The sequence below is a fragment of the Uloborus diversus genome, chromosome 6, assembly GCF_026930045.1.
Source record: "Uloborus diversus isolate 005 chromosome 6, Udiv.v.3.1, whole genome shotgun sequence".
Taxonomy (NCBI): Eukaryota; Metazoa; Arthropoda; class Arachnida; order Araneae; family Uloboridae; genus Uloborus; species Uloborus diversus.
In genome coordinates, this window is record NC_072736.1 from 105769401 (window position 1) to 105788283 (window position 18883).

General features: G+C 30.1%; 1 protein-coding gene across 1 annotated transcript; it reads left to right on the top strand.

Moving 5' to 3' along the window:
* Nucleotides 1-10660: 10660 nt before the first annotated feature.
* On the top strand, nt 10661-16536 carry LOC129224908 (zinc finger protein 79-like). The gene is made up of 3 exons (XM_054859454.1): nt 10661-10774; nt 10986-11262; nt 16016-16536. Exons 1-3 carry the CDS (start codon nt 10661-10663, stop codon nt 16534-16536), a joined length of 912 nt encoding a protein of 303 aa, XP_054715429.1.
* Nucleotides 16537-18883: the final 2347 nt, after the last annotated feature.

Consider the following 18883-nt stretch of genomic DNA (forward strand, 5'->3'; position numbering starts at 1 on the left):
CAACAGCGCCAGATTCCACATTATCGAAATATCCCCTGAAGAAATTTGATGCTTGCTGCAGAGAAGCCTTCATTCAAAATTATCATTACAATTACTATTACTATTATATGGCACCAAACTTTTATAACAATGAGTTTCATATAGTCGCGTAGATGAAGATAACGAAGACAATGTGAAAGCCAAATGAAGCGAATGCTCGTTAGTCTCAACTCGAGATCTTTATTCAGAACCACAAATGAACGAGAAAATACGGGAAACAGTAGGACCGAAATTTTAGTAAAATTCACTTTGTCCTAGTCGGGATTTGAACCCGGGTCGCTCGTGTGGGAGGCGAGAATTCTACCACTGAGCCACCGTTACCCACGGATAAAAAGTGCGAACTTCGCTACAATATCATTTTAATCATTTAATAGGGAAATTGCATAAAATTTACTGTTTTTTGCCCATAACTTTTTTTCTAAAGAACAAATATGGTCAAACAAAGTAATGGGACCTAAGTTGAGCCATCCCCTATCTATTAAAAAAAGAATCATCAAAATCGGTTCACTAGGTGAGACGCTATGAGTGGACAAACAAAAAAAAAAAAACATACATACGGTATGAATTGATAACCGCCTCCTTTTTGAAGTCGGTTAAAAAGTGATGTTCAGTTAATCTCATTTTAAGGCAGTCTAACGCACCTTCAACAGGCACGTTAGTGAAGAGTGATTTCACATCAAAAGAGGCCATTCTATGGTTTTTAACCTTTTTCCATTCTCAATTTGTATTTTATATACGTTGTCATATTTTATTCACTATGCAGTACAAAGTTTTCGACTACTTTTTATGTATTCATGTATTAGTATTTAACTGTTATTCAGTTAGAGTTTTCTATAAATTAGTTTAAAATATTTTCATTTTGAATTTATTAGGTTTAGTTCTCTAAACTGAAAGATTAGAGAGAGAAATAACTTGATATTTAGTTGATGTGTTATTTGATGAATTGTTTCAAGTTAACTGAAAAGAAAGTAATGTGTTTTTATATAGGCAATGAAATATTTAAAGTGTGTAGTGGGGGACAATTGTTGCATATATTCAGTATGAAGTTCAACTCTAAACCAGGCATAACAAATGGGCTATTAATATTGGGTAAAACTGTTGAAAAGAATACTGCTTACCATAAGCAGTATAGTTAAGCTGTCAATGTGATGGAAAAATTCAGGTTGAATTAATATACAGTCGGACCTCCATATATCGAAGTAGGAAATTGTCGGAAAAAAATTCGATATATAGAAATTTTGATACATAGAAATGATCTTATTTTATCATAAAACATGAAAATTAAAGCTAATTTACGTGTATGAAACTCAATTTCTAATTGATACGAGCATCGGATTAAATAAAAGTTAATAATTAAAAAAATAACAGAAATTACATTTTTGCGCCTTTATGCATCTTTATTCTTCAATTCGACTTAAACCGCAACATCAGGGGATTTTCGTTTTGACAATGTAATCGAATAAAAAGTAAAAAATCAATCTACTTAAATTGAATGACTTTTTACTGCAGCTAAAAAGACTAGGAATGATAATCAACAGACAAAAGGGAGAACTTGAAACTGATTTTACAATGTGACTGGTTACAACTAAGATTTGAAATAAACTTGAGGGAATGGGAAGAGCTCTAGAACGAAACAACGACCTATCTACACACCCCTCAACCCTAGATTCCTTATGAGTTTTGAAGCAACCTATAGTGAACATAATTGTCTCCTCTAACCTTCATTTTTCATGAGACAAACAGTCTAAAGTGGGAAAATAATCTACGAATGTCTCTAAAAAAAATTCGATATATAGAGATTTTTTGATATATAGAAACAATTTTTCTATGTAATGAACATAGAAATTTGCTGGAATTTCGATATATAGAAAATTTCGATATATAGGCAATTTCGATATGTGGAAGTTCGATATATGGAGGTTCGACTGTATACTATTGCCTGACAGAATAAGGCAAGTATATGGTGCAAATGCTTTTTCTGTTACTATAAATTGAATATTTGACCGAGCAAAATCAGAAAAGAAAGACTCCAAGTGATTGTTTTGCTCTTTAGAAATTCAAATACGGAGTTTTGCAGTGAATCAAATGTGTATAGATAAAAAAATTAAACAAAAAAAAAAAAAAAAAAATTAAAGAAGTTTGGTTCATAGCTCCTTTTAATATACCAACATATTTTTTTTTACTTATATAAAATTAACAAAAGGAAATAGCTTAATGGCTGCATGTTTCTTTGATTATGCTTTCACCTTTGTTGAAAATTCTGTATATTTTGTATTGTAATAATTTATGATAGCAACCAATTTTACAGCAACTGTACGTGAATAGCTGATGTTTTGTGCCTTACAGTTTTTTGCAATAATTTTAGGAACATTTATTTTCTTCAAATTAATTTAATGGCTTGAAACTTAAACTTTTCTTTCTAATTTTTGTAACCTTTCATGTTAAATTTTAGACACTTTCTTATTTAAGCTAGTTTAACTTGCCAGTTTGACTGTTGAAATTTATGTGCGGCAAAAGTTATTTTTATCTATATTACATTATACTTTAAGGTTTATATGAGGCAGTGAGAAGCAAAGGGATGTAAGTGGAGTATTTAAAGTTTCTATAAAACACGGTTAAATTTCAGACCTTAGGCCTTAAGTAGTCTTTCATTGAAATTTATTTCTAAAGCATGCTGCATAGCAGCACCTACTGGCGCTACCAGTGCTATCTCTTGCTCCACTTACCATGTATACTGGTTATCTCCAAATTTTAAATTTTGTCACTTACATCCCTTTGCTTCTCACTGTCTCATATTGTCTTTAGACTTTCTTAATTTTTGGGAAAATAAAGTTTTGTTCTTAGAAGCTACTTTTTTTATTTTTAATTGGTTTAAAAGAATTTTAAAACTATTAATTTTATGATGTTAAAATGCTGGTTTTACTTGTTGAGGTCAAGCAATTTTCTCCTCAAAGCATTTTTTAAGTTGTGATTTTTTTTAAAAAAAAATAAATCTTTGGGATATCTAAAGGTAATGCCTTGAAATTTCTAGATGTAAGTAATGTTTCAAGTATCAATCTAGTTTTTAATAAAGTTTAAAAAAATAATAATAGTTAAAAAAAAAATACATGAATATATTTATATATTTTTTTCTTTTTTTTTTTCTTTTCTTTTCTTTTCTTTTTTTTTTCTTTTCTTTTTTTTTTTTTTTTTTTTGCCAAAATCAAACTTATTAAAGCTTTACAAATAGTTAATTTTAAAGTAGAATATTTAAAGGTACTAATTTGAAATTTGTTTTTCTAATTTGTGCTTAGGGTTTTAACTGTTGTAATTGTTCTATTTTTGTGTATGAATTGTGTCTTGAATGCTTTTAATTACTCAATCAAGAGTGTTTAGTAGTTACTAAATTTAAAATAATAAATGCTCTTTTTTAAGTTAAATTCCTGTTAAAAAGAAATTTCTAAAAATTGATAAGGTTCTGAATTTTTCTAGGGAGGGATGTATTTCTCCAATAAAATTTCATACTTAGTATAAATGGAGAAGTATTCTCTTTGTTCCTAGATGAGGCAGCTTTATATTAAGAAAATCATAGGGTTAATGTGATCTCCTTAAGAGTATGTTTGTTTCGTGAAAATTATGTTCAGTAGAAATATTTACAATATGATATATATTTTTCTGAAAGGAAACCTTTCAATTTGCATGTTATCAGTGCTGTAGTTGGAAAAACAAATTAAGGGAACTTGCACTGGGGAATGGGGGGGGGGGGGGGGGGGGACTCACATAAAAAAAATGTGGTTTGAAACCCATTAACTTGCATAATTTTTACAATTAAAGCGCCAAATATTTTGGATGACGGTATCCTCCCGCTTCCTTCCCCTACTACAGCACTGGCTGGTATTAAAAATCTTTGTAAAAACATCTACTTAATCTTTTCTCAGTTGCAAGCATATATTCTAATAAGCTTTTGATAAGGAACAACATGTTATTGTTCTAAGCAAACCGACATGTATTGGAACAGGAGGAGAAACTTTAAATTGGTTTCAAAGTTTGTTGACTGGGAGGAAACAAATAGTTGTAAGAAATAATCATTCTTGATGAACTGATGTTTTAAATGGCATTCCACAGAGCTCAGTTTTTGCTATTTTTATTACGGAAGTCACTGGAAGGCTATCTTGGAACCTCAATACTTTTGCTAGTGATGTTAAACTTATGAGGACTGTTGGCAATGAAGAACATGTGAAATATTTTCAGGAGAATTTTGATCAGATTTCTAAGGAGACAGTTGGATGAAGTATGTTGTTCACTGTTGATAAATGTCAAAGGATGCATTTAGCTCATGAAAATAAGCTTGCAAGCTATTATTTGCAGAGATCTACCATTATCAAAGAAGAAACAATTGTTGATCGGAGTGAGGTAATTAATCATGAAATTAAGTTTAGTCAGCAATACAGCATAGCAAGTAACGAAATCAACAGAATGCTGGGTTTTATTACTATGCCATTTTATCTAATTCTGAGGAAGTTTTTCTCTCTTTTTACAGAAGTTTGGAAAAATCTCTTTTGGAGTATGCTGTTTAGTTTTGAGTTCCATATCTAATGAAAGATATTATCTTATTGGAAAGAGTTCTAAGTGTGGAATAATAATAAGACTAGGTTTTGTGTTGGGATTACTTTTTGCTTGTCCACAAGAAAGTGGTTTGGATTATTACTGTTTGGATAGCAGAACAGCATAACTTTCAGCCAAGCATGCATAGTTAGTTAATGGCCATTTCACAGTATTTTGTCCAAATGTAGAGTCCGCAACATGACACTTTTTTTCTGCCATAACTGTTTAATTTACTGTTTGATTAGCACATTGTTTTATTTTGAGTTTGTGAGTTTGTAGTACTAACTCAAAATAAAATTTTCTGCTGATCTGTTAATTAAATAGTCATGGCAAAAAAAGTCATGTTGCAGACTCTACACTTGGAAAAAATTACTGTAAAATGGCCCTTAAACATGATGTAATTTGAATTTATCATGTTGGGGAAGGAGGAAAGCTAATACTGACTTCCCCCTTGTTTGACCACTACTTTCTCCTCATATTGATATCTTGTTTCCAGGTTTTAGATAAAGAAACGCACACTCTAGTGCTACAATTAACCTGGTTCAAAGAGGGGCTACTAAGTTAGTAAATTTATTTTCAGCTTTAGATTACGATTCTAGGCTCAAAATGTTTAGTATGTATAGTCTTGATGAGCAAAGGATCATCAGAAGATATATGATCTAGTTATTTAAATTAATTAGAATGCAGCATGTTGATGGGCTTTATTTCTGCACAGATGGCAGAACCACATGGCATGTGTTTTGCGTATTTCAAATCCCGTTTGAAATTTAGACAAACTTGACCCTTTTAAAGGGATTCATTTCTGTTTTATTTGGAAGATAGATGGAAATAACACACTGTTATTTTTTCAAAAACAAATTCAGTGCAGGTTAAAGTTATTAAAATTTTTAAGTGAAAAAGCATTTTATTCATTACTGGCTTATATTGAAATGTTTTGATATTTAGGCTTGAAATTTGTTAAAAAATTAGCAGTGTGAGAGTTTGGAGGGTCTCCAGCCCCCCCCCCCCCCTGTTTTTCTTTCTGACCCATCTTGGCTATTCACAGTGTAGAAGTTAATGGTTCGGAATTCTTTAAATCAATTTATTGCATTTATGAAAAATTGATTTTTCTATTTCTTTTCATGCCTTGCCATCAGAGGCAGCAATTGGGACAAAAAAGTGGAGGGCAAAAAAAAAAACTAAAAGCCGTACGACTTTTAGCGGCAGCAAAAAAGAAAGGACAAAAAGAAGTGCAAAATCTTGCTAGTGCTGTTTTTGAGAGCAGATGAGTGGTAATAAATGTAAATTTAACAACTTAACTCATGTTTTTATTCAGATTTTGATGAATTTTGTATAACTTTCCCTGAAGAAACACTTAGACATGAATTAGACCTACGTTATTTACCCCTCAGGTATTTTGTGATGTAAGTAAAACAATTGATTTACTAATATCAAAACAATGATCAAATAAATTAAAAGTTACTGCTTGTGCTCAATAATGTTTCGTAAACAAATACACAAAGTAAAACAAATATGATCTGAAAATTTCGACATTTCAGCTTTCCTTATAGTTTTTAGTTTTGGCTTTTAAATTGGAAAATAAAATAAATGAATGAACCATAAAAAGTGGGGGGGGGGGGGGGGCGACACCCCGAATCTCCGCCACTGCTTGCCATAAGTGTCATGTTTTTTTACCAAAGGCTTTTTCCCCTCAAGACCTACTAGGCTAGTAAGGGGACGTTTTGGTTTAAATTATAATGCCAAATTTAAAAATCTCAATATGTGTAGCCAGGAGCAAAGGAGAGTCAGAGCGGGACGTTGTCAGTTGTTTAAATTTATCAATATAAAAGATGTTAATGGATTAAATTTTTGTACGGAAAGCAGGACGAGGGATCATTTTTTTAAGCTATTCAAATTTCAGGCTAATCTGGAAATCGGGAAAAATTATTACTTTAGTAGGGTTATGGATATTTGGAACAGCTTAGCGGAAGAGGCTGTAATGAGTAAGGGAGTGGATAGCTTTAAGAGGGCCATTGAACTTGATTGCGGACTAATACACCGCCTAGGACCAGTCTAGTGGGGCCCAAAGCCTGTTGCTGGTCATCATATTTGTATTTCGAATTTGATCAGTTTTATCTCGTAAAATTTGCATTTTTTATTAACTTCTTGTTTCTCTACCATCTGGACATTATGTTCACTGAGCCGTTTGAACTGACCTTATACAAAGTTGATCTAAGTAAGAATTAGCTTTTCTTTCTTTTTTAGCTGTTGCTTCACAGCTAATTAAGATTTTATATTTTATTTTTCAGCACAACATTATTATTTGTATTGTGTTTGATGTTTTAAAGTACTTACTTTATCTATCTTCTTTTTGGAAAAAATTGACACATTTTAATGCCTTGATGTTTTAGGCTGTTTATTCCAGTCAATCGATGTTAATGAACTTTTTTCCCAAGACATGAAACCGAGAGGGATAAAGAAATTTGTTCAATGTCCATATTGCTCATACACCACAACAGCAAAAGGACGTTTGCGTGATCATCTGCTCACACATACAGGCGAGCGACCTCATAAATGTGAATACTGTGGAAAATGTTTCGCTCAAAAATCAACAATGCGTAGGCATGCTTCAAAACATTATGTACAATTCATGCGTTCCAACAGATGAGGTATTTATGTGGTATGCTGGATGTTGTGATAATATGTGTGTGTCTTAGAACATTTTGAATGGAGAAAGGAACAGTTTTAAAAACAATTCTGACCTTTTTTTATTTTTTACAAGTAAGAATTAATTTCTTTAATTATATTGGTTAACACCTGAACTAAGTCATTTTTTAAAAATTGTATTAAAATATTGTACTCTGATTAACATGGTGAATGCACACTTGTTCAGAATTTTTATAGTTTTAAAGATGTTTGCATGAAGAACTTGACCTTCTGTATTGTATTGTCGGATCCATATTTTATTATTTTCTCGTGTTAAATAATTTGCCTCCAAATACCTTTTAAGAGAGTGTTCTTCAATGTTGTATATATTTCATATTTTAACCATTAAATTGTTAATATTTTCTTGTGTTCTCTTTTATAATGTGCACTTCTCTGGAAAATTTTATTATTAGTCACACTGTCTTCAGAAAATTTTACTCGAGTCCACTATCACCCCTGCCCTGTGGTTTTAAGTTTATGAAAATACAGGTATAATCCATGGTTCTTATGCTCTTAAGAAGCCTTGAAAACTGCTTAAAGTTAAAAGTTTCATTTTCAAGTGCTTGAAAACCTTGAAAAAGTCAAGGTCTGCCTATAGTCCTTGAATTTTGTGATTTATTTTTAAAAGTTTCATTAAAAAACTATTTTATTTTCGGAAAAATAAAATAACGTTATTTTAGGAAACTTTTCTTTTTTTTTTTTGAAAAACTGAAGTCGAGTTTAGTGCTCTGAAAAAATTAGCTTATTTAGAACTTCTGCTAAACAAAATTTTCACTATTAACAACTGATTCAATAAAATTCTTATTTTTGGAAACTTGCCAAGCTCGTGCTTCATTGAAAATTGGGTGCAATGTTATAGAGTTATATCCTTTTCCATCTTGGTAAATCTTTCAATTACTTTCAAAGTTGGAAATTATTTTAACACATCCTACCTTAAATCTACTTATTTTGTTTGTTATTTTCACTGTTAGTTTATTTTATTAATTTGATTTCAGAATTAACTAATTGACCACAGCATTTAGCATCATTATTTGCCTAATCTGCAAATTCAAATATTGACACTCGTGAATCACATGTGGCTAAAAACAGACGGAATTTTTTTTACAAAAAATGAGGTTTTAAGTTGGGGAGTAAACTTATATGCGGGGCAGAATTTCCGAAAATTTTCCCTGATTTTTTTTCTTTTATAAAAGAATTCTTGAAAACGTGAATCCCGATTTTAGTCCATCTCTTTTAAGCAAATTCTAAAGAAGTAAATACTTATACATTAGGCTATGATTTTACATGGTCTGACTGTGAAATAAAGAATAAATAATTACAGTAAACGGCCGACTACGCGAAAAGCGTGGGGATCGCCTTATTTGCGAATTAATGCTCATGTTTTAAAAATAATGTAATATGGCTACAGCATAAAATTTTATTGATATAAAGTCAGAATAAAAGCAACAATTAAAAAAAAACGTAACAGCAAAATCGAACCCTTTGCAAAAATCACGATCACAAAAGAATAAAAATCAGACGTTTTTTAACATAAATATGTTCATTACTTTTCATTTTCCTCCTTTTTATAGCGTTTAAATTCAAAATTAGTGGCAAAACACTAGTTTTTTTTTTTTTCTAAAAAAGTAGGGACTAGACTTATATGTGGGTTTTTGATTTTTTCCTGATTTTTCTGCTAAAAGCAGGGGAGTCGACTTATACGCGAGTATATACAGTAGTAGGCAATAATCATGACTTGTATTAAGCAAAAAATCATTGCCACAATATCTCATCGATGTTTCCAGATTTCAGTCACAGCAAAATTTTGAAGTTACTTCTGAACATTTTAAGTTGTACTACATTAGTCTTAAATTTTAAATATTGCTATTTTTATTGTTATTTTAAGTTAGTTTTAGTATCCTCTATTCAAGATTGATTTCGAAGCTTTAACTGTGTAGTGCAAAACGTTTTTTTTAATGCTGAAATTTTTGAGAGAACTGGTACCAAATCAGCGCTTATTATTTTATTATTGAAGAAAAGTTCACGCTTTCAAAGTCATGATTAGTAATTGAAAAAGTTTATTTTACGTATGAAAAGTTCTTGAACACTTTGTTGAAAACAATCTCAATTTTCTGAGTCAAAGCTACAACATTTATCAATAAGTGTGATAACTATCATGTTAAAAAGGGATTTTATAATTAGTTCTCCTAAGAAGTTGACTCCAATTTGTAGAAAAGCAACAAATCTATCTTTTCATGCGAACTGTAAGTGTCAAATATTGAGCCTTAACTATTGAATAACCCCTCCCCCCCGTAAATTAACTTCAGCACACAAGTTATGTTTGTTTATTTTTGAAATAAGTTATTGTTAACAATATGTTTTTCAAGTTGCTGAAAATATTTTATGGTCTATGAATATATTTTGTTTCTTAGATAGTATCGGTACAATTCACTTATATTTAATATTGCCTATTTATTTTTCTAATCTGTTTTTTAATCAGTTTTGTTTTTTATGTTTTACAGTTTGGAAAATATTTTTTCCGAATTACTCCACTAGTTTGCCTTAATCATTGTATTTCTCACATCACGTGTTTATATTATTTAGATGTACAAAATTCAAAGATTTTATAAAATCATTTCTATTAATTTCTATTCATATTTTAATCTTTTATATTGCATCAGATATTTCTTTTGTGTTGCTTAGCTTTAAAAAAAAATTTAAAAAAATCATTATTATTATTCAGTCCTTATTTCTAAATTGATAATTGCAAACTTTGCGCCAAATGAATTTACTCCTCCTGTACAAGCATTTGTTATAGGTCAATGTTTCTATATGCATGTTCAAACTAATCAATATTTTAGAACATCTATGTTTTTTGGTAGATGTGTCCTTGATTGCTATCAATGATTTATTTCTGAACCTCAGTGCTTTATGGTCAATGCTACATCTCCAGAATGAAAAGTCATAAATTTTGAACATTTTCAATTGTTTTAAACTCATTAATGAAAGATGTTGTTCTGTATTGAAAATGATAAATATAATAAGGAGACTGCTTTTATGGTTTAGTATTTTATCATATTAACAATTAAACATTTACATAAGTTAGGTAAAGCTGTTTTATTTTTTGATACATGAAATACATTAAAATATTTTTTGCAAGTATAGCACTATGATTTTGTTATGCATGACTGTTGCATGACTGCAGCATAATTTGTCATAGTGTGAAGTTTAAAAAAGTTTTAAGCAAGAATGGTATCAATGTTTTTAATCTCAAAAAGTAAATTGTTCTTTCGAATTCTTTTTAAGGATTTAACCCATCAACATCCAACTTAATTTAAAGCACAAAGTTCAGTGAAATTCTGTAAAATCTCTGATGGGTCGCATAAAAGAGTTAAAGTTGATTTTGCAGCTTAAGAATCCATTGATTCTTGGTAGGAGTTGCAAAGTAGAAACATTGGAAAGAGATTTGTTTCATTGTGGAAGTGAAGTAAAACTGTCATATGCTGGGAACTAATGGATTTTGAGAAAGAGGTTTGTATTTTATAACATTATGAGAGAGGTATGCCTTTTTCTTTCCTTATCAAAAATATATCTATATTTGCATGTTCTGTATGTTTTACTTTCATTTCTGGTAATAGGAATTTTCCATTTGCTGTGTACTGTTTAAGCAATCTAAAATATTGTAATTTTATGTGCAGATCAGTGCTCTCAAAGAACATCTTTATTTTGTAGCACTCCACGAAACATCACCCTTTGATGAAAACCAGATTGCTATGTTGAAAGTTCTCAAGAGTAAACATAGGAAATTCCAGTGCATACATTGTAATTATGTTGCCCATACATCTAGTAATCTTCGTAATCATATCCGTGTTCATACGGGCGAGCGACCTTTTCAGTGTCCTGTTTGCAATAAAGATTTCACTCAGAAAGGGAACATGCTGCGTCATGTTACAAAGCATTTTATTGAGAGCGTCAGTGAATGCCCTGTGTGCAAATTTAATTATTCTAGCAAAAATCAGATGACGGAACATTTGCATATGCATCTAACTTTCCTGAGTTCCACATAATAGTTCCCTGATTATTCACTTATTCACTTTCTGAAAGTTGGTTGTTTTATTTGTGATAACTTCCATTTTTCCCACCACCTTGGAAAAATATTTGTCTCAGTTGCTTATTGTGTTCTTAAATTAAATCATGTTAAAATTATCATGTCATTAAATTAAATCAGTTAATCTGTTATTGTCCTTCATGTATTTCAATTATTTACAAAAAAAAAAATTTTACATTCAGTGCATTTGGTAGTTTGTTTTATTTGTTTGAATAACTACTTCATGCTCCGTTTTCTTGTAAAACTATCTAACAGCAAGAATACTAAAAAAAGGATACCCTCCCCCCCTTTACAAATTAAAAAAAAAGAACCTGATTATAAGTCAAGTTGTAATGAATGGAACATGTCAATTTGTCTTTTTTTATTTCTAGGACATAACTCATATAGAAGAATATATATGTATGACAAGGTTATTTATGGGCTTGCCTTCCCCAACCCTTGGTTTTAATACACGTTGTAAATCTTAATATTGATATTTTATATGAAAGTAGTAGAACCTCTTGTACGAGGGTCGATCCAAAAGTAAGCTTCCCATTAATTTTGCAAATACTGTCTATTCTCATTGAAATTCACATGTTTGGAAAGAAAAACGTTTCTCTATTTTTATACCAAATTGCTATCTTTCACTTTGCTTTATTGTCTACAGTGCCTTAACTTCTGTATCAAGTGTCACAGAACCCCGCCGCCAGAGTGGGACATGACAGTCAACAAACCACTCCGTTCTTGATTACAGTTTGGAGCTCAAATCTGATGATTACCACTTGTTTCCTAAGTTAAAAGGAACACTTTGATGGCCAACATTTCCGGAGCAACAATGAAGTCAAAAAAGGGATGAAAAGCTTTCTTAACGGGTTGGCGGTGGACTTCTATGACACTTAATACAGAAGTAAGGGCATCGTCAACAATAATGAACAGAAGAAGATGACGATTATGCATAAAAATAGAGAAATGTTTTTTCTTTCCAACGCTGTAAATTTCAATGTGAATAGACAATGCTGTATATTTAAAAAATTGATGGGAACCTTACTTTTGGATTGACCCTCGTATATTCCACTCTTGTTGATCCGAGTCTCCAGATAATCCATATCAAATATGTAGACTTTTTAAAAGGATTATGTTCACATAAATAATTTTAATATTTATAATGGCAATGAATCTTGTTTTTGTACCCCAAACATTTGCTTTTTATTTTGATCTATTAATCATTAAACGTTTCCGTGACCGTATTTCGTTCAAGTGTCAGACATGTTTGAAACAGAAGACCATCACTTTAAGAAATTATGTAAAAATGTAATTAATATTTTTAATGGCTTGGTAGCAGTTCTATGCAAGTTTGATACAAAATATGATTTTTTATCCTTATAAACAGTGAGCCTGCATATTTAAGGATTAGTTCTGCTTATTACCTATATTGGCTGGATTTCTCAATTATCTGGATAATATTTGGTCTCAGTTAGTCTGGATAAACAATGTTGTACTGTACATGTAAAGACTTGTGATGCCACCCCCCCCCCCCCCCTCCCACCACATGCACGCAGGACAACTAATTGAGGCACATACAACTGTTCACATTAAAATGGGTATAAGAAATGTATGATTGTAAAATAAAAATGTTTAATACATAGGCAAGGACAAGTGACTGGAACCTTGACAAAAGACGAAGAATGTGGCAGTGAAAATATAAACCACTTTATTTCTTACATTAGATTTAACAATTGTTTTTATATATTATGTACTCTTAAGACTTTTTATGTGTTCCGTGATTTCTTTGTGCCAAATATTTTGAAACATATACATCTTGCAAGTTTTTGATTGTTTGTTTTAAATTCAGCATATCATTATAGTAAAAAAGAAATTTCCTGTGTTATAGTGTATTAATGTTTAAAAAATGATTTTTTCAGGTTAAAAAAAATTTCTTTTTGAAACTTTTTGTAATTTCTTTCTTATGCATATTAGCTTTTTTTTTTAAATTAGTGTTGGTTTATAATATTGTTTGTACTTACGATTTTTTCTAACTAGATATAATTGAAAATTTCGAATTTTCATCATTTAACTGTATTTTTCAAATTTGTGTTTATTTAAAATGCATTGAGAATCTTGATTTAAGGTGTATCTTTTCAACCATTTTGTATTTTATTTCAAAGGAAAATTACTTTAACATGTCATGTGAATTGTATTGTGTATTTTGGTATCAAATTGTAGTTGAATTTAAAAGACATATTTACTGTTACAGAAATGTAAATTTCTATATTTACTTCAATTTTGTAAAAAATTGAAAAAAAAAACAAAAGAATACTGCGGTAAATATTTTGCTGCTTTTTAACTTTTGCTCTAAATTGTGTGCAGTGAATTCATCTTGTTACTTTTTTCAATAAAAGATAGTTAATTAAATATTTCAGCCAAGTTTCTTCTTCTATGCTATTTTGTTCTTTTCAGTTCCTCTTTTTTCTGTTTTCCAATAATACTCTTGATTGTTACTACATCTAAGTTTATTTTTGTTGTAGAGAGGCTTCTGACATTTCTGTAATGTTTCCCTTTATTATTAAAAAAATGTTTCTCATTTCTTCATGTGTTAATATTGTTTAAATATGCTATAAATTCAAACAAAAAGATTTTGTTATTTATTCAGAGTTTTTAAAGAAATGACCTATTTAAAGAAAACCATGTGCTTTTGTATTCTACTTATGAAATGTTTGTACGAGTTAATAAAATTTACTGAATTTAAAATAAAAGTTATTAAAATGTTTTTTTCTTTTCTCGTCATGACCCCCCCACCCCCTTCTTTCATAATTTGTGCTGTAGTATTTTAAATTTAACTTGTTTTCAAATTTTTAAATGTAAGTCTTGTACTTAATAATTTTATTATGTGAGAATTTTGAAATAATTATTTAAACTTTCCTTATCTTTAATACACTTTTTTGTGTTGCATTTTTAAAGTATATATTTATAATCAGTTTTTTTTTTAAATATGTATCATTAATGATGTCTTTATATTTAGCTACATTAAAATTATTTCACTAACTTCTAAGATATTTATTTAGTGTTAGCCTTTTCACTGTGGGGCAGATATTTGATTTTTTTTTTCACAATGTTATGATAAACAAAATGTTTATCGATGTGACTGTAATACTAAATTAGAAAAGAGTCTAGTTGGTTTACTCATGTAGTAAGTGCAGCATTTGAAATCATTTCTGATCTGCTGGTCCCAGGCCATTGAAAACCAATTCAGACTGCCACAAAATAAAAATCAGTAGTGTACAATACTAGCAGAGTCAAAGACAAGGCATTATGAACCAATACTGCCGGCTCCCTACCAAGAAATTAATATTTGCAACTTTAATTAACAAAAATATTTTATAGGGGTGTCACTATAAGGATGTTTTTTAAATGTATAAAATAAAAATATTTCATATAAAACAATCTAAATCTTTTTCTCAATTTATTTTGATTGAATTACATCAAATCTCTTTTATTACTAAATTGGTCTGGACCCTCTTGAGTCCTGGCCGCTATGCAACTGCCCCCTCTCATTGGGCCCTAGATATTAATGGCAAATTGCGGCCAATAGAGCTATCTCAAATTATATATGTGTTTATTTCCTTATGTGTACATTTACAATAATATTGTGCAGCGGTTACACTTCTGGGATTTTTTTCTAGAATCCAAGATCAGTTAGTGTTTCAAACTTTAAAGTACTTCCAAGTTTCTTTAAATTGAAGTTAATGAGCTGCAGTATGCAAATTAAAAAAGAAAAACATGATCAAAGATGCTTTTTTTTTTTTTTTCAAAAAAGTATTCTGTAAGTTCTGAGGACCATTAGCCATACTACTGGATTCATACTTACCGATCTGGAGTACCAGTAACTTCTTATTAGAATTCTTAATGTCATAGCATTATTTTAAATGGGGAATGTTTCTTTGTACAACTGTTGTAGTAGTGCCATTGTGAAAAGGTTAAAGCCACAGTTTAAATTGAATTACGTGTTTAGTTTATTAGAGTAAGTTTAATAAAAATTTTGTTGTAATAGCATCATGTCAATTTGTTAAGTTTATGTATAATATACAAATAAATGTAATATTTTTTAAAGTTTTATGCTATGATTGAATTACTTATTTTTGACACATAATACTGAAATGCAAGAGTAATTTTTGCTATTTATTTTTTAATTGTCTCTCCAAGAACTTTTTTGTGTGAAAATTTTTTCAGTTAGTCCAAAAAAATTAATAGTAATGAAATAAAAAAGAACTTTATTAAGTTATATAACATGACAGACATGCAATGTTTTAAAGTTTTAAAACATTCTATATATCAAGCAAAGAAATTATTATTATTATTTTTTTTTTTTTTTTTTGGTTTAAACTCACTTCAGTTTTTGTACAAATCTGAATTTTTAAAAAACCTGTATTATATCAAAGTTTCATTCATAAGTTGTGTGTTATGTAAGATTTCCTTAAATATTTTCCAGCTGTATTTCAACTATTTTATACATTAGTTATTTTTTCTCATATTTCATTCTGAGCTGGTCTCAAGTTTCCAAAACTGCCTATTAATGTTCTTGGAGGGACAGATATAGCTGTTATGTTTATTTACTTGCATGGATTAATTTTTGATTTCTTTTAGGTGAGCTTCGTAATCGAACATGTGACTGGGATTTGTTAGCCATATACTCTGGCATAAAGCAAGAACTGATAGGTGACAAAGATATGAATAGTACAAATCATCCTTTTAAGTGTAATTTATGTCCATATACAACATTTCTTCCCACAGTTCTGAGGCAGCATATGCTTACTCACTCCATCGAAAGACCATACAAATGTCCAATCTGTGCTAAAGGTTTCACGCAGAAGGGAAGCGTTCAACTCCATATGTTGCATCATACAGGGGAAAGACCTCATAAATGTCCAGTATGCCAGCGTTGCTACTCTCAGAAGGGGAGTATGAGACGTCATATCTTGCAGCACCTAAGTAAAAATTCAAACAAATGCCCGTTATGTCCCGAAATTTTCGAATTGAGATCTGAAGTTGAAGTCCATTTAATACAACACACCAAAAAAGACTCATTTTTCTGTAGCGCATGTCAGGCAACTTTTACTAGTGCTATTAACCTTGATGAACATAACAAAATACATCATAGTTCATGAATTGGTTTTAGCTGTAGTTTTTGGCTATATCTTTTATGAAGAAAAATTTTAGCTTATAACATTTTAGTCATTATCAGATGAAAAGAGAAATCATCTTTGTGCAATTTTTAAACTTTACTGCATAACTGAATTATTTAAATTGTTTTAAAATTGGTGAAGTTGATCAAATTGAAGTGTCCATGAATTATATTGTACTATTTTTTGTTAAATATTTATATTGCTCCTTGTGCTGTTAAAAAATTATAGTGTTTTCTTTATTAAAATCATTTAATTTTTTGCAAAAAATGATGCATTTTGCCAAAAGAAATGCAGAAATGTATATGTGTTTGTATTAATTGTTTTTGTTTTAATTTTTCCCTTAAATTCTCAAAGTTTTACTATAACCCCTTAACTGCCACAGAAAAAGCCTATTTCTAAGATTTTCTATACAAGTGCCATCAATCTGAGTACATGCTTTAAAATTTATTGCAGTAAGTGCCTATCTACTGTGCATTGTTATGGTTTATGTGTATATCATATTACTTAGTAGATATATCCTTGCAGTGCAAAATTTTCTAGAATTTTAATACAGAATTCTCTTTTACTGTTTTATATCGCCGATTATCCAGCTTCCAATTATCTGAATGTACTATCTTTCACATTTTTTATGACTGGACATTTAAAATCGGAAACATTTCACCAATGTATAAGAAAATAAGGGCTTGAGAGAGAAGAGTAAATCAAGGACAAGTCACTAGAGCTGAAAAAGTCTAATACTAGCCATGCTAGAGTGAATGAAGCTTGTACACACGCAGTATTTTTGAATCTACGCATTCATTACTAAAATTTGAGCTGAATATAAATTTTCTGCTCAAAAAATATGTATTTCAGCCTTTTTTATTTGGTGAGAAGTATCCTGGAAGGTGTTAATTCTCTTCTTTCCTGATGTCCTTCATCAGATACTTTGATTTAAAAAAATTGTAAAAAAATATACTTCTGTCTAAAAATTGTTTAAAACTAGTGAGCCTCATGGAAAATGGTCTTTTTTCATTATTTTCTTGTAAATAGCAGCAAAGATTGCATTTTGAAAAGGATTATTCTCAAGCTTAAACAGATGATCATTTGCTGAAAGCTGGTCCTTCATGTGGTGTAAAATATTAACTTATTTTCCACTTCAACTTTGAATTTTTAACATTGAAACATTGTTTTTGTAAATCCTTAAAATTGAGCTTTTTTAGCTCAAGTTCATTTACAATTTTCTTTTCTTCTATGGTTTGTTTTTAAGTTCAAATAACATTCCTGGTATTTGAACCAAAAAACAACACAGACGTTATTAGTTTGAATTGAATCATTTGTTTCAGGAAAAAAAATATTTTCTCCAATTATCAATTTTTGTATTGTTAAGGTCACAAGACTACAAAGAAAAATTTTTTAATAGGGATTTTCCCTTGGGTTTGAAGAGATTATCCAATTTTCCAAGCTTTTGACTGTACAGTGTTCATCCCAACAGGTTTGGATAATCAGTGCTGTACTTTATTAACTAACAAATTCATTTCCAAGTGTGTTCACAAAATAAATGAATGACTGATTCACTTGCTGTACTCATTTGTTTCTCTCAGAGTTGTGTTTTATAAAATTTTACTGTTTATTTTATTTATTTTATTTTTATTTTTTTTTTTTCAATATAGTAAATGATGATTTTCTATGTATGGCTGCTATGGTATGACATTGTTTTGATAGTAATCATGTAAAAATCCTATTTTAAAACTATACAAAATGTTATATATTTAGATTTTTTCTCAAAATTCTTCATTCTTTTCCCAGCTATGGTAAAAGTTTTAATTTTGATCCTTATGTGTTTTGATACTTATGTGTTGATCCTTCCTCAAGACACTGAAAAGTTGTTATTGATGACTTATTTAGAATTTATTTTTGGTCACCACTTTTTTAACATTGAAATACTTTAAAATACCAGTTTCATTAAGAACTATAGGATCAGCAAATGCTTCCTTTAGCTGTTGGTGAAATCCATTTTGCAACTTTGCTGGTATGAATAATGAAATCATTTCTTTCTGCAGCTGTAGTTTTTCACCTAAGGAGACACAAACTGGCTGACGTTGCTATCCGACTTGCGGGTCGTCATTTTCCATCAAAGGTTCCGACTACTGAGAAGAATAAAAGTCCAACACGAAGGTGTGTTGTATGCTCGATGAAACTAGATAAAAATGGCAAAGCTGTTCGAAGGGAAACTCGCTTTCAATGCACAGAATGTGGTGCAGCACTTTGCATTGTGCCATGTTTTGAAATTTACCACACGGTAAAGGATTTTCAATACTGTAGTTAAATTAATAGAATAGTTTTTTGACAA

Bases quoted from the DNA above. Each gene is read 5' to 3' on its own strand.
- LOC129224908 (XM_054859454.1), top strand. From the start codon at position 10,661: ATGGGTCGCATAAAAGAGTTAAAGTTGATTTTGCAGCTTAAGAATCCA. The intron at 10,775-10,985 runs GTAAAACTGTCA...TTTTATGTGCAG, and splicing joins TGTTTCATTGTGGAAGTGAA to ATCAGTGCTCTCAAAGAACA. The intron at 11,263-16,015 runs GTGAATGCCCTG...GATTTCTTTTAG, and splicing joins GCATTTTATTGAGAGCGTCA to GTGAGCTTCGTAATCGAACA.